Consider the following 17,074-nt stretch of genomic DNA (forward strand, 5'->3'; position numbering starts at 1 on the left):
AAATAAAACTAAGAAGAAAACCTACCCAACCTACATTCTCCTCCAAGTAGGAGAAACTAAGGAAACTCACAGCTATCCTATTCTTAATTATTTTCTGACTGCTCACCAGTAAAGATCCGTGGCATGAAAATAACCCAGATAGCAATTTATAAAATAGGAGAGACTCTTTCCCTAGAAGAAGCTCTAGTATCCAGAAGGACTGAGTGTTGGGGAGGAGTAATGAGAAAGAGGTAGAAGAAAGGAAAGCATGGCATTAGCTTATTAGATATAATTATAGTTTAATAAGGGAACACTATTGTCCACGGTGACATCCAGAATGACACCTGTAATTTTACTTTGTTTCCTGCCCAAACGGGTTTATGGTGTGAGTATGTTCTCAGGACAACTGGTTTTGTCATCTTCTACTCAAGTAGAACATAACACCCAACAGAACTTGGGATTAGAAAACTTGCCTGTATCTTCCAGGACGCTGTGTGAAGGCAGACAAGCCACTAACCAAGCACTGAACACATTCTTGCTATAGAAGACTTTGCCTATCTGTCTGTCTCTCTTTCTCATTCTCTTTTCCACTGAATGATACTCCCCAAGACACAGCCATCCCTACCTTAGCCACAGATCAGAACTACAAGGGAAGCACTTACTAACTTCTTAAGCATTTGTCATCTATAATGACTAAGTACTCAGGTTGAACATGGTAGATTTCTAACTATGTTTCCTTTTCAAACAGATTGAAACTGAGAACTTCAAAAACAAGAGATCAAACGTTTCCCAATATAAAGAAAACATCTGTATTTGTTATACACTGTAGCATTGCCAGTGGAGTGACTGGAGTTATAAATCACCCAGGAGCACTATTGGCAAAGGAAGAGCATTCCCTGCTGTAGGAACTAGGAAGGTCTAAGTAACAGAGGCCAGTAAAATTGTTGGAAACCTACTATACTGGTAACAAGAAGATCATATAAGGTAGAAACTGAAGATAAACTAGTAAAATGTTGACTATGACTCCATCCCTCCCAAAATCAGGAATCCATTGATTATCTAATATTAGAGGATCTTCTCCTAACAAATTATAACAAATAAAAACTTACTACTGTAGATCTCTCATACTTCTTGTCATTTCTGCATTTTTACTTCATTTACTTTTTGTGGTACTTGGTTTAAACTCAAGACTTCGTGCTTGCTAGGTAGATGCTCTACTGTTTTGAGACATGCTTCCAGTCCTGCTTTTTCTGGTTATATTGGAGATAGGTTCTTGTTTTTTTGCCCAGGGCAGCCTGGACCATGATCCTCCTATTTATGTTTTTGCACAGCTGAAATTAAGCCACACACTTGAGTACCAGCTATTGTTGGTCTTGAATCACATACTCCCAATCTCAATCTCCTAAGTATCTTTTTTCCCCTTTCTTTCTTCCTTCCTTCCTTTTTCTTTCTTTCTTTCTTTCTTTCTTTCTTTCTTTCTTGCTTGCTTGCTTGCTTGCTTGCTTGCTTGCTTGCTTTCTTGCTTTCTTTCTTTCTTTCTTTCTTTCTTTCTTTCTTTCTTTCTTTCTTTCTTTCTTTTTCTTTCTCTCTTGTTTTCCTTCTTTCTTTCTTTCTTTCATTCTTTCTTTCTTTTTCTTTTTTTCCTTTTTTTTTTTTTGCTTGTCATGGGGATTGCACTCAAGCCTGGACACTGTCTCTGAGCTCCTGTGGCTCAAAACTCAAAGTTCTCTACCACTTGAGCCACAGTGCCACTTCAGGCTTTTTTCTGTGTATGTGGTACTGAGGAATCAAACCCAGGGCTTCATGCATGCTAGGCAAGCACTCTTCCATTGAGCCACATTCCCAGACAAATTATAAGAGTGAGTCACTGGTGACAACCCTCTGTTATTTTTTAATGGGATCTGAAGTGGTCATGCATTATGTCAAATTTAATTCAACAAGAAATCATGTTTATTAAATGTCAGAACCATTTCCTCTTCACTTAAGAACTCCAAAATATAGGAAACTATGTTAACCGTGAACATGTAATCTATTCTCTAATTCCTTATGCACCACTTTTTTGTAAGTTATAAAAATATGCAAAAACTAAAAATCTACAAAATACACTAAAGTTCAGCTGGTATACAGCCAACATTACAAAGATAAATAATTTATTTGATTTTTATTTTATTTTATTTTGGTGCTGGTACTAGGGCTCAAACACTGGGCTTAGCTTTTGTACTCAAGGCACTCTACTACTTTAGCCACAACTCTACTTCCAGCTTTTTGTAGTTAATTGAAGATAAGAGTCTCTGGATTGTCCTATTCAAGTTGGCTTTGAATTGCAATCCCCAGATCTCAGCTTGCTGAGTAGCTAGGATTAGAGATGTGAGTCACCTGTACCTTACAAATAATTTATTTTAATCACTGTCCAGGCATGCCTTGGAAATATTGTAGCTCAGTGTCAGACGTACTGATTGCAATAAAAGTCACACATTTTTTTTTTTGTTTTTCCAGTATTTATAAAAGTTATGGTTAGCCAGGTGCTGGTGGCTCACACCTGTAATCCTAGCTTCACTAGGCTGAGATCTGAGGATCAAGGTTTAAAGCCAGCCCAGGCAAGAAAACCTTGTGACTCTGATTTCCAACAAACTACCAAAAAAGTCGTCAGAAGTGGAACTGTGGCTCAATGGTAGAATGCTAGCTTTAAGCAAAAAAGCTTGGGGACAGTGCCCAGGCTAGAAGAAAGGCTAATGATCACCTGAACCTTCAGCAAGTCATCATTTTTAAAAATATTTTCCTGTCGGAGGGCTTTCTGAGATGTTGATGGCTGTGGACCAATCAGGATATGGTTGAGAGACTATGGTAATTTCTTAAAATAAAACAATAAAGCTGACTTCATCAATTGACTCTTCCATTGGAGACAGATTTCTCTGTAGCATGCAATGCTGTTTGACAGCACTTTACCCAGAAAGGAGCCTCTTCCATAATTGGAATATATCCTCTGAACCCCTGAGGCTGTTTTATCAACTAAGTTTATGTAATAGTCTAAATTTATCCCTGTCATGTCAATAGTCATTACAGCATCTTCACTAAGAGTAGATTCCATCTCAAGAAATCAACTTTCTTTGCTCTTCCATAGACACAATTCTTCATCCATTTATGTTTTATCGTGTAACCACAGCAATTCAGTCACCTCTGCTATTTCTGCTTCTCTTGCTATTTCTACCACATCTTCATTTATTTCTTTCACTGAAGTCTTAATTCCCTCCATGTATTCCATGACAGTTGGAGTCAACTTCTTCTAAATTCTTATGCTATATTGATATTTTAGGGGTTGAGGAGTCAGTAATGAGGTTTGGATTCAAGTTTGCTGGTTAGCTGGCAATCTACCACTTGGGTCATACCTCCAGCCCTGCTTTCTGCAGGTTAACTTTTACATGAAGTATAGTGGACTTTTCTGTCCAAGCTGGCCTTAAACTGCCATTCTTCAAATCTCAGCCTCCTGGGCAGCTAGGATTACTAGGAACCACAGGTGCCCAACTTACTGTTGATGCCCTCCCATTGGTCAAGAATATTGTTAGCAGTGCTTAGAATGAATCCTAAGTTAGCAGGCCCCAAAACTACATTATCTCATTATGCATTTGCATCAGAGCCTCTTGGGTGACCAGATATGCTGTCAATAAGCAACAATATTTTGAAAGAATTTTGTTTTCGAACCTTTCTAGAGTGGATGTGCTGTCATCCAGACTTAGTTGTTCTGCTTACAAAATGGTCAGAATAGATTCTCGAGGGCTGGCTGAACATTGGCTTCAACTTAAAAGTTACCTGCATTAATCCCTAACAAGAGAACTTTTGAAAGCAGTCACTGACTTTCCCTCTTCAGCTATGAATGTCTTAGATGTTCATGCAAGCTAGGCAAGTAGTCTATCACTAAGCCACATTCCCAGTCCCCAAGTTTGCTATGGTTTATAGTTTAATAGTTCCCCCAATATAATAGTAACATCAAAGAGATGATCACAGATTACCACAACTGGTAGAATAATGAAAGAGTTGATGTATTTCAAGAATCACCAAACTGTAACAGGACATTGGTAGCTCATTCACAGCTATAATCTTACTCAGGAGGTTGAGATCTGAGAATTATGGCTTAAAGCCAGCTGGGCAAATATATTTAAAAGATCCTTATCTCCAATTAACCAGAAAAAAGCCAGAGGTAGAGGTATGTATGGCTCAAATGGTAGAGTGCAGGCCTTGAGTGAAAAAGTCAAGCAATAGTGCAAGGCCCTGAGTTCAAGTCCTAGTACCAGAACACACACACACACACACACACACACACACAACCAAAATGCAACACAAGTAGTACACATTCTTGAAAAAATGGTGCTGGAAAACTTGTTTGATGCAGAGTTACAATAAACCTTTAATTTGGAAAAATTGCTGATACCTGTGGAGTTCAGTAAAGCAGGGCATGATAAAGTACGCTTATACTATAGCTAGGTACTGGTGGCTCACACCTAATCCTAGCTACTTGGGGATTGAGTTCTGAGGATTGCAGTTCAAAGCCAGCCTGAGCAGGAATGTCCATGAGATTGTGATCTTTAGTTAGCCACCAAATAGCTGGAAGTGGAGCTGTGGCTCTAGTGATAGAGAGTGCCAACTCTGAGCAGCAAAGTTAAGGGACAGGACCCCACCCTGAGATCAAACCCCATACTAGAGCCACACACACACACACACACACACACACACACACACACACACAAACTAACCTAAATAAGCCAAGTCAAGATAATGTCTTTTCTAGCATATGAAAGAAGACAGTTTCAGAGTATCTGAGCAAGCATTCCCTTAACAGGGACCCTGAGCAATGTCATAAAACATCAGCATTTAAAGAAAAATGTAATTCAAAGTTCTAGAATGCTTGTTTCATTTGCATTAAAGCCCTGTAGGACATGTCATTCTGTTTGGAAGACTGGAAATCTTTCGGTGAGTGGAAATAAATGTCTTGGTTGAGTGAGTCCTGGTAAAAACCAAAGAGGAAAGAAAAAGTGCCTGGTGGCCAAGATCTGAATATTCACAGGTCATTGCAAGGTTATGAACTGGCCTAATTTCTACCTCCTAATTGTCTGGTATGACTTAGGCTGCCCTGACCAAGGCTGTTTGTCAACTTACAGTATGACTCGCTCTTATCTGAAATGCTTAGGATCAGGTGCATTTCAGATTTCAGAGTTCTTTAAACTTTGGTATATTTACACAGACATTACCAACTAAACATCCCTAATCTGATGAACACATAATTGGATTTGGTAGGATTTCAAATCTGGGATTTTCTGAGTTACTTCTGGGGGGGGGATGGACAAAGTACAAATGACTTTTTACATGAGGAATATCTTCCTGCTTGACTCTCTAGTTCTTGAGAGTAGTAAAGGCCAGCACTCATTTATAATTGATTGATGGCTGCAGCTTACTCTGAAACTAAGAGGCCAAGTTCTAGAAGATGTTTATTCTGAAACTAATAGGCAAAGTTAGAAAACATGGAAAAATCTAGAAGATCTGTGCTCAAGATTTCCTAGTTACTCTTCTTTTTACCATGCTGGTTATTGAACCCAAGGCCTACACCTGTGTGCTCTACCACTGAGCTGTACCTCGGCCTCTCTTAGCACCCCCATGAACTCCTGACAATATTGCATTGGAGAGTTTTGCACAACTGCCTCAAGGTACACTCCAAGTGTAGCTAACCCAAGGCTCTTTGTGACTGGAAGGCCTGTGGCAGCCCCATTCCTTACTTGAGTAGGTGCTGTTCTTGAACTCTTTCTGGTACTGTTCTCTGAGCAGCCTCTGCTCCTGGAAGGGCCACTCCAACTGTAGCCTTTTCTCCACCTCATAGGGGAGGGATCCAAATTTACAAATATCTGCAAGTGGAAAAGAGAAGTGAAAACATTTCTACAGCAAGGAAGCTGAAATCCTGTACACATATTTACTTAACGCATTTGCTTAGTTACTATGTGGTCAAAGCAGAATAAGTAAGGTTCTGATTATTAAGTATGAGGTCAGAGAAAGATTTATTCTGTTCCATGTGCTAAGCTTAGCTAATCACTCACCCCAAAAATCAAAGTGCAGGTCGTTTTTCTCCTAAGAAATATTGGCCATATACCAGATGTGGGATATCAGACACGACTTTCATTAATTTTTAAATTTGATTGTAAAGGTGATGTACAGAGGGGTTACAGTTACCTAAGGAAATGAGTACATTTCTTGTTGAACAGTATTACCCTCTTCCTCGTTTTCTCCCGCTTTCCCTCCCCATGATTTTCATTTATTTAGTAATTCAGAAAGAAAGAAACAGTTCAGCTCTTTTATGGTCTATTTTCAAAATACAGCTGGGTCAGGTGGTACCTTCCTATAATCCCAGCACTTGGGAGGATAAAACAGGAAGATTGTGTGTTCAAGGCCTAATTTGGCTATTTAGCAAACAAAACAACATCCCCAAATGCCAACACGGGTGTGATAGATCATATCTGCCTTGTGGTGATTTTCTCTCACTGAAATGAGGATCAGGCAAGAATCTTCTTCCTCTCCTCCTCCTTTTCCTCCTCCTTCTCTTCCATCTCCATCTCCTTCTCCTCCTCTTCTCCTCTCCTCTCTTTTTATTTATTTTTATGGTACTGGGGTTCGAACTCAGGACTGCTGTATCACTAGAACCATGCCTTTAGCCCTTTTTGCTTGCTATCTTTCTTTCCTTAAATTCAAAATATTTTTATTAATGTACATTAGTGGTACAATGGGGGATTCATTGCTATCTTTCCACATATGGATATGAAGTACCTAGAACAATCTCACCCCCTCTATACTTTCCTTAGCTAAAACAACTTTTCTCCTTTCCTAAAACAATTTCAAGAGGCTCTGTTTTCATACATGCAAACTACTTGTACCATGCTCATCCTCAATCATCTCCCATTTTACCCCAATTCCCTACTACTCATATGATTTAATGATTTTTTTTTTTATAAACAGGGTCTTGCATTTGTGTCAGGTGAGCCCAGACTGTGATCCTCCAGTTTCTGTTTTCTGCATCACTGGGATGATAGGATAGCACTGAGCAAAGCTTTTTTCTTTAATTGGTTGAGATGAAGTTTCATGAACTTATTGCCTGGGCTGACCTTGAACCTTGTTCAAGGTTTTCTTCCTGCAGGTCTTCACTTCCTGAATAGGTAGGCTTGAGCCACCACACTTAGCTAGCTTTTCTGTATTTAAATTCAGAAGTATCCAGGATTGAGGGACCACAGAATGTGCACTTAGAAAACCCCACCACTATCCTGTCAGGAAGTATGCATTTCCTTATCACAAGGCAGCAGGGCATCCAGGCCCTGGCTGCCAAAGCCAGCTGACTGGCCAATGACTTCCTTCCTGGGAAGCAGGGCCCTACCAGGCAAGTGCCTCTTCCATCCCTGTGCTAACAAAGGATGTTTCAGAGGAGCTGGGCTAATCCCAGTGTCCCTCCCCCCCACCCTCCACTCCCCACCGGGATAATGAATAAAAATGTGGAAAGGACCATTTCCTGTTGGAACTCAAGAGACATTTTGAAGTATACAATGAGTGAGGAAATGCCAAGTGGTAATGAACTATTCCAAGTATTATTCAAAGAGAACCCTCTTGCCTGTTTCCAAATTTCCTAATTACTACTCTGCTAATTCCAGCCCAACATCTGAGTAGCTGCTGTACTTTCTAACGGAAGAAAATAAATAAAAAGAAAATATATAATAGAGGAAATAATTCCTACAGTTAATATGCATATTATATAATTATCATTATAGGTCAACAATGTTACAGTGTATTTAATAATTGTCTGGCTATTGATTTAACTATTTAATGTCTGTTAACATTCCTGAAAGTTTTAGGACAAATACTCTTGACACCAAAGAACAGGTTTCTCAGATGAAGCTCAGAGACTTTTCTTTGGTGGTAAGGGAATTTGAATTTGGGGCCTAAGAATTTGAACTCAGGCCTTTGCAGTTGGGCCAACTTGAGCCCTATTTCCAGCCCCCCATAGACTTCAAATATCAGAATCATCTGACAAGCGTGCTAAAGTCAGAAGGTAGGGTGAGTCTAGGGACCGAAATATTCCAACTTCCCTCAGGTGATATGCATAATGAGTAAAGTCTCAGAAACTAGAAATACTCCCTTCAGTTTGATGTCTATCTACCCACATGCTCCTTCCTGGCAGCTCTGTCCTTCAGCACTAACCTCTGTTGTATTTATTTATAACTCCATTTCTGCCAAACATGCTTTTCTGTGAAGTCTCATGGTCATAAAAAAAATCAATAAGGAAACCTGCCCACAGTTTCTTCTTTTTGTTTGGTCTTCTCCACAAGTCAGCTTAAGGGTTGGGGGAGGGGGGGAGGTAATCCTTTATCTCTTATTAATTGTGTGCATGATCTATAACCTTTAAGATTGACACTAGTAACTAAAAAATATGATCTTTAAAAAGTTTTACCCTGGTTGACTTGAGACTTCCAGTAACTTCTCTCTTCAAAGGTTGGTTCTTTCTTAGGATCAAAAATGAGAAAGTCTGTTTTGGTGCCACCAAATCTCAAGTATGCAGGAGACAAACCTCTGGCCAAAGTGCGAAGCTTTGGAGAACTGTTTGGAAGACAAGATAGAATGTACCACTATTATTGATTTTCAATTTTTTGGGTCCAGTCATGGGGCCTGAACTCTGGGCCTGGGCGCTGTCCCTCAGCTCTTCAGCTCAAGGCTAGCACTCTACCACTTGAACCACAGAGCCACTTCCGGCTTTTTTTTTTCTTTTTGCTTATGTGGTGCTGAGGAATTGAACCCAGGGCCTCATGCATGCAAGGCAAGTGCTCTACCACTGAGCCACCTTCCCAGCCCCGATTTTCAGTTTTTTGAAACAAGGTTTCATCTTATAGCTCAGATTGGTCTTGAAATGACAATCTCAAAGGATATGATTACAGGAATGCACCTCCTCTCTTAAGTAAATGTATCTCTTAACTTTTAGTTATCTTGCTTAGAAAGGATGGGAAAACATGTGGAAAAAATTGGTTTGGTAAATAATTCTATGTGGAGAAGGAGTCAAGTGTTAGACTTAGGAAGTACCTTAGAAGATAGTAACATCACTTACTGAAATGAAGAACAGGTGATGCATTGCAGATAAGGATGAAAGAGGAGGAGAAGGAATTAAACATTGTAGAGTGTGAGATGCTAATAGTACACCAAAGATGATGTCTCCACCCAGCCCTTGGCCCTGTGTGTGTGGAACTCAGACGACACAGCTAGACTAGGGGATCCTGAATATAAAGTGAGTAAGTCGCCATAGGTCCTAAGACCTTGCCCCAAAGCAGACATGAGGAACTTCCTCAGAGAGTCACTCAGGCCCGGTCCTGTTCCTTGCTTTTGGCTGGCCGGCACTCTGGTCCTTGGCATCTCACTTACGTTTGATGATAGAGGACAGTTGTTTAGATTTGTGTAGCTAGTCACTGTAAGCAAGAGATTGATGTTCCTCAAGAAAAGGGAATCATACATGGAAAAGTTACTATAGCATTGAAAGATGGCCTGGGTCAGGTACCTGAGGACCATAGCCTGGTGCTAGAGATACAGATTATCACCTCCAGTAGCACCATCACCTCCAGTGGCTCCACCACTTCTGAATCTCCTGGTTTATTTCCTACAGAGAGAGCATTCACCCCTCTCTGAAGTCAGCTTCCTTGGTTTATCTGTTCCAGCCATTACCACCCTTGATGTAGCCTTCACGAGATCCAAATCTTGTGTGACTTATAGGACACTCTCCATTACTTCAGACAAATGCCTGGCATACAGATCGTCTGTAATAAATACTTGTTGTTAAGTGAATGATTAGGGAGGCCAGCTTGATAAAAGGGCAAGTGGAGGTCAGACAAGAATTGTTTTCTGAACAAAATCAAATTAAGACTTCATGCTATGGTTGCTGCTGCATAAAAGCAATCATGTGTTTCCAAGTTTTGGTTTTAAGGATCTTTTTGTTTGTGTCTTTTGCAGTGGAATATTTTTGTGTTGTGAGACTACAATATTGATGTCCTCTGACAAAAGCCAGATTTAATACAGCTGTAAAACTTTCTATAAAAACAAAATTGACCAAAGGCAGTATTTCAGTCAGACACAGAAAAAAGAAAAGGGGAAAATACCTACAGCCACAAAAGAATGCATAATAGCAGCTGCAGCAAAAACCATTTCCAGTTTGTTAGAGAAAAAAAAGTAATAATAATCTGCAGGTGTTTTCATGTTTTGTGTGTGAAAGTTGCTTATCTATGGCACAAAAGGCAGGGATGGTGTATTAATTTGGGTAAACATGAAGTAATGTTATTTCCATTTGGGGGACATCCTGTAGATTTCAAAGGAAGAAAATATGGTTAGACTATGGGTTGGAGTTTGAATAACAACGTGACAGAGGCTTGGGGTTATTAGAGCAGGAGGGACTTGGGTGATAAATCCACAAACCCAAATCAGATACAGAAGAAGTGGGGAGGGGACGAGGCCATGCAGCGAAGAGCCTTAGGACAAGAATTGTGATGAGAACTTGCTTCTCCCATGAAACGAAGGAGCTGCCAGGGCAAGCTGTGCTCCAAGAATGGGAGGATTGAATCTGAATTTTCAGATATCAGAAGGTTAGTTGTGATCAAGAGAATTGGGGGTCAAGGAGGGAGGGTGCAGACAAATATTTAAAAATGGTATCAGGTAACTTGAAGGGAAGGTGAGGGAGAGCAATGAAAAGGGTGATTTATTATTTATTAATTGAAACCTTTTGGACCAGTACTTAAAGATAAAGAAAAGGAGAGAGAGAGAAAGAGAGAGAGGAGAGAGGAGAGAGAATGAGGAGATATTTATGTCCTTAGCTGACTAAGATGGAGTAAAGCATATGCTAATGAACCACTTCCCAGGAACAAGGCCCTGAATTTTAGTGTTTTCCAGTTTCCCTGGTGTAAATATTCCCAACATCTCTTTTCATGATCCTAGCATGATGTTGCTGGACAGATTAAGAAGAAATTCACACACAACTCATGATCTGGTCCACGCTAGCTCCATCACAACATACTACAGATGACCAAATAACGTGGGGATGAAGAACTGGAGATGGCGACCATCTGTATTCAAATGTCTAGAAGGCGTGCTGGGAAACAGAGAAAGGAATGGAATGGAAGAAAGTGTAGCTTGTAGCCAAAAGTTCCATAAGAGCAGGGATGTCTTAGAGAAGGGCTTAGCTAAATTGAGGGGGCGGAGGAATATTCTGCGAAGGGGCAGAGCAGGGCTACCAAGCCAAAGACTCCAGGGAGTACAGTGGAAAGGAGGGAAGCAATTGCTGAGCACTTAATAAAGGAGGGGGCAGCACCCCTCAAGGGTCAGACTTGTGAGTGTTCTGTTCTCTGTTTCTCTTCAGCCAAGGTTATTTCTGCCAGAAGTAGGCATGTAGAAGACGTGTGACTCTTTACACCATCAGTTACCAAATTGTATGTTTAGGACAAGGGCATGGCTCAAGTGGTAGAGTGTGCCTGCTTCAAGGCGCTGAGCTCAAATCCTACTAGCAACAACAAACAAAACACATGCCCTTAATATGAATAAAATAAGGGCTTTTCCAAATGTATAGCAAAGTGGAGGTGTGGCTCAGGTGGCAGAATAGCTAGCCTTAAAGGAAAAAGTTAAGCAAGAGTGTTGGACAGGACTTGAATTCAAGTCTCTCTCTTTCACACACACACACATCTTCATTTGCAAAATATGAAAAGTAACTGTCACTGAAGATGTGGGAATCTAATAATTGGAAGCTATTATTAATAATTATTTTTCATGCTGGCCAAAAGAAATGAACTTTGCTGAAGAAAAGCAAGCAAATTCCTGGGAAAAGCAAGCACAACTATATTATTAATACTGATAATTTCAAGATCATTTTTGCTCTGTGTGTGTGTGTGTGTGTGTGTGAGAGAGAGAGAGAGAGAGAGTGCCCCAGTACTAGGACTTGAACTCAAGATCTGGGTACTTTCCTTTAGATATTTTGCTCAAGGTTAACACTCTACCATGAGCTAGTTCTACTTCTGGCTTTTTGATAGCTAATTGGAGGCAAGAGTCTCATGGATTTGTCTGCTTGGGCTGGCTTTGAACTGTGATCCTCAGATCTCAGTCTCCTGAATAGCTAGGATTACAGGCATGAACCATTGATGTCTGGCTCCTTTTTTGCCCTTTAGTACTTACAATGTCTCTATCTACTCTCAATGTGTTGTTCTACTTCGTGTGGGTAAATTATGGTTGTGTGTATGTGTGTGTGTGTGTGTGTGTGTGCGCGCGCGCGCATGCCTTAACTCAAGCACAGAGCTGCACACTAACAAGGTGACCACAGACTATGTGAGAAGTAATCAATCTGAACTGAGCATCCCAAACACCAGATTCTGGAGGCATGGTTTGAGAAATAGAATTTTTTTTTTTTTGCTGGTGGTGGGGCCTGAAATCTGGACCTGAGTGCTGTCCCTGCGATTTTCAGCTCAAGGCTAGCACTCTACCACTTGAGTCACAGCGCCACTTCTGGCTTTTTCTGTTTATGTGGTGCTGAGGAATCAAACCTAAGGCCTCATGCATGACAGGCAATCACTCTACCACTGAGCTACCTTCCCAGCCAGGCAAATAGAAGCTTTAAATATCTCATTAAAGCTTTTACGATGATTACAAAATGAAATGATATTTTGGGTAAATGGAGTTAAATGAAATATTTTAACTATCATCCATTTTGTTTTACCTTTTTTATGTAAATATATGACCTCTAGGACATTCAAGTGCCTTGCATATAAGTCTCATATCTTATTTCTTTTTTATGTAATATTTCTAGGACTTGGGCCTCTTTGGTGTTCTGCATAAAGCCAGCTAAAAATGTATTTTGACTGGTTTGTTAAGTCTGTCTGGGAAGAGAAATTTAAAAGATGCTCTTTCCAGGGGCTGGCAAGTTGGCTCAGTGGTAGAGTGCTTGCCTCACATGCATGAGGCTCTGGGTTCGATTCCTCAGCACCACATAAGCAGAAAAAAAGCTGGAAGTGACACTGTGACTCAAGTGGTAAGGTGCTAGCCTTAAGTTGAAGAGCTGAGGGACAGCGCTCAGGCTGAGTTCAGCCCCCACGACAGACAAAAAAAAAAAAAAATGCTCTTTCCAGTTCTAGAATGTTCTATCAATGGCATTTAAGTTTTGTGCACCTATGTTCTCTGGTTGCAAACATGTGATAAATCTGTTTGACATTCTGAGAAGCCAGAGCCAGGCTCTGGTTACATTTGCTTTAGCTTCCTTTGACTTATTGTATAGGTTTGGGCTGTGTTTTCCTGCCTCAAACGAATGGTTCTCTTCATTATATCAGTCTCTTAATTTGCTCTCCAACAATCTTTCTTAATATGCTTTTCACCATTTTCTTTAAAAAGTAAAAACCAGGGCTGGGAAGGTGGCTCAGTGGTAGAGTGCTTGTCTTGCATGCATGAAGCCCTGGGTTCGATTCCTCAGCACCACATAAACAGAAAAGGCTGGAAGTGGTGCTGTGTCTCAAGTGTTAGAGCACTAGCCTTGAGCTGAAGAGCTCAGGACAACACCCAGGCCCAGAGTTCAGGCCCCACGACCGACAAAAATAAATAAATACCAATTTTCTTTTCTTTTTCATGTACAGTTTTCACTGTAATTAAAATTTGATCTGCTTCTGCTTGACCATGGCCAAATTATTTAATTGCACCGGTGCTTGGGTTTTTTCACTCTTGGGGGGCGGGGAGGTTGCACACATGATCTGGGGCTTGAACTTTGGGCCTAGGCACTGCCCCTGAGTTTTAGTTTGTTTTTTTGCTCAAGGCTAGAACTCTGCCACAGCTTGACTTCAGGCTTTTGTTGTTGTAGACTGGAAATAAGAGTCTCGTGGACTTTCCTGCCTGGGCTGGCTTGGAACCTTTACCCTCAAATCTCAGCCTCCTGAGTAACTAGGATTACAGGCCTGAGGCTCCAGAACCTGGCTAGTTTTCACTCTTAAAATGAGGATGACCATAGTGGCAGGGCCTAGAGGAATCACCAGCTGGAAGGAGCTTGTGATAGGATTGGCAATGGCATGGCTTTAAGGTCCAGCTGTTTGTATCGTCCCAAACTCCAAAGCTCAGCAACTCAGCCCTTACCATCCTAGCCCACACATCTCTACTTTTGAGGAACTGGGATAAAACTCCCATCTTACCCTTCTCTACTCTGGACAGACATTCATTTTAGTTAATATCATTGTCGGAGATGGCTGGGCTATGCTGAGAAGGACAATAACCACTCTGGGGACAGGGGATCCTCAGACCCTAAGGAGGGAGTAGAGTCTGAGCTCAGAAAAGGGTGCCAGCCTCTTCTACAGAAGGGACCAGAAGAGCCCAGAGGGGAGGAAACAGTATGTAAAAGAATGAATTGCTTTGTAAACCAGAGAACAAATGAACAGCAGCAACAAAACAAAAAACCCAACCTCATCAAACTCCCGTGTATCTATCGCATTGCCACAGGCAAGGACAAATGACTGAAAGCTCTACCAAAAGCTGTGAGGTAGGTATGTAGGAAGGGCAGTGTGTTCAGTGTGGGGGTACTAGTTAATTGAGGTGAGCAGGACTGCTCCTTGAGCAGGTGACCCTGAAAGTCACACCACAGGGTTTCTCTGTGAGATGGGTCTTTCTAAAGAGCAATCTCCACTACTCCTTGGGGTAGGGGGGTGGGGAGTAAGTCTCAGCCTGCTGATGCAGAGGACTTGAGGCCTCTGAGTTCTTCTTTACCCTTCTGGTTTTAGTGATGTACTTCCCTTATGCCCCAGCCCTACCCTGGGGTTCTCAGATCTGGAGGTTTGTGGTTCAACAAGTCACCAGTCTTCCCATCCCCCAGCCAGCTGAAGCCTGGAGTCAGCTTCTTAGGAAAGGCAAAAACAGGACTCCTCCCTACAAGGAAATTCTTGACAGCCACTGGCTGAAGACAAGAGAAAAGTTAGCTACTGTGGAAAGAAACAGAAAACTGGCAAACACCATTTCCCAGGAAGAAAATCAGCACAAATATTCTAAGTAGAACATTTATCCAAGTATTTATTATCCCCTCATGTCCTCATAATGTGGCAAGTTCTAGGAAGCCTATTCCACCAGGGCTTGGAGTGGCCACGCAGCCTGTAAAAACCAACTCACCCAGCTTACCATCCTTAGGAGTCAAGTGGGGGAGGGGGGGGTCTAACTGCCATAAAGCTACCTGTGAAATTGGCAAGGGAACTTGATGGTGTCCTGGTCTCTGACACTGGGTAATGGATTGGTACAGATGTGGGAGAGCAGTGGGACATGGGGATACAAACCAGTAATACCAGCACTCAGCACTGGAGTGCTGAAGCCGGAGGATAGAGTTCAAGGCCAGCCTGGGCTGCATCATGAAACCCTGTCTTAAAACAACAAAACACATGATCCTCTTTGGAAGTTTATGTGGCCTCGATGACCTGGGATTGGTACTGAAGCCCCTGGTCAGTCTTAGAGTCTCTCTAACACACACACACACACACACACACACACACACAAATTATAACCCAGTTGGGAGACATCTTTTTATTAGGGTTCTGTGAGTTACTGCTGTAGTCTCCTAAATCACAACATATATATATATATATATATATATATATATATATATGTGTGTGTGTATATATATATATATACACATATATATACACATATATATATACACATATATATACATATATATATATACGCAAAAGAATAATACTTCTTTATAAATGTAAAATCCTCCTGATCCCCGATTTTAGGCAAGTCCTATATATATATATATATACAAAAGAATAATACTTCTTTATAAATGTAAAATCCTCCTGATCCATGATTTTAGGCAAGTCCTATATATATATATATATATATATATACATATATATATATGCAAAAGAATAATACTTCTTCTTTATAAATGTAAAATCCTCCTGATCCCCGATTTTAGGCAAGTCCTAGCCTTGGCTTACCCGGGTCCCCTACTCCTCAGGAAGTGCTGAGGCGGGTTGACAGGTCTCCTTTCCAAATATCCCTTGTATTACTACCTGTGCTAAGTTGGAGCTCAGCCACTGAGGGCTGGAATGGAGGCAGGGAAAGAGGAAGGCTGCTCGGGCAGGGCTGGCTGGGCGCCCGGAGGTGGCGGCTCCTAAGACTCGAGGTAAAGTTATCTCCGTGCAGAAGAGGGAGGAGTGGCCGGCCTGGCCGGCGCGGCGTGGGGAGGACCGGCGAGGGGACGGGACCCGGGGGCCCGAGCTTACCCCAGGAAGGTGAGGAAGCGCGGGTCGGTGGCCAGGTTGGCGTCGATGGTGAAGGACAGGAACGCGGGGCTCACCAGGTGCAGCGGCCGCTCGGTGGAGAACTGCAGCTCCGCCAGGTCCTCGGCCTGCGCGGGTCCCGCCGGGGCGCCCGGGGCGCAGAGGGCACCCAGCGGGCCCAGGGGACCCAGGAGCAGCAGCAGCCGCAGCCCCGGCGGGGCGGACACACGCATCCCGGCGCACCTGGCGGTTCCGCCCGCGGGTCACCGGGGAGATCCCGCACTTCCTCCTGCCCCGTCCTCCGGTCCCCCGGTCCTGTCCTCCCGTCCGGTCCTCCGCGGCTGGCGCCCGCTCACCCCTCCCGTTGCGCCCTCCATCCCTCCCCTCCGCTCCCCTCCCCGCTCCCCGCCCTGCCCCTGGCGTCACTCCCATTTCCTCGCAGCCTTCCCCCTCCCCGGCGGGGCGGTCACGTCCACACCCCTCCGAAGGGCGCGGAGGTGGCCGAGGTCCAAGCTCCCGGGAGGCCTGGGGCGCGGACACCCCGGGAGCCGCGCTCAGCTCCGGTCTCCGCGCCCCCAGGTCGCACGGCGGTGCGCGTTCCACCCTCGGCCCGGTCCCGTCTAGGTGGCGCCAGACGCCTGTTCGGACCCTGCAGGAAAGCCTCCGGTGGAGTGTTCTGGGCTTCCCTTCGCAGCTGGCCTCAAACACTGTGTCACAGGAGCCTGTCAAAACCCCGGGGGGGGGGGGGCAGGGGCGGGGCGGGGCGGGGACCCTGAGCCCTCTGCCCGGGAAAGTGGTTGTCAGGTAGCTTA

At 42.9% G+C, this 17,074-nt stretch overlaps 1 protein-coding gene across 1 annotated transcript in view; it reads right to left on the reverse strand.

Moving 5' to 3' along the window:
- Positions 1-16,589, reverse strand: part of Hpse (heparanase) — a 42,661-nt gene extending 26,072 nt beyond the window's left edge. Inside the window, exons 1-3 of the mRNA XM_042668465.1 lie at positions 16,266-16,589; positions 8,453-8,598; positions 5,745-5,870 (exon numbers count right to left, since the gene is read on the reverse strand). Of these exons, the coding sequence (XP_042524399.1) occupies positions 5,745-5,870; positions 8,453-8,598; positions 16,266-16,495 (502 nt within the window). The 5' untranslated portion in view covers positions 16,496-16,589. The remainder of the gene's footprint in view (positions 1-5,744; positions 5,871-8,452; positions 8,599-16,265) is intronic.
- Between the last annotated feature and the right edge of the window lie 485 nt (positions 16,590-17,074).

The sequence above is a fragment of the Dipodomys spectabilis genome, unplaced genomic scaffold (assembly GCF_019054845.1).
Source record: "Dipodomys spectabilis isolate Male_0828 unplaced genomic scaffold, ASM1905484v1 ptg000436l, whole genome shotgun sequence".
NCBI lineage: Eukaryota > Metazoa > Chordata > Mammalia > Rodentia > Heteromyidae > Dipodomys > Dipodomys spectabilis.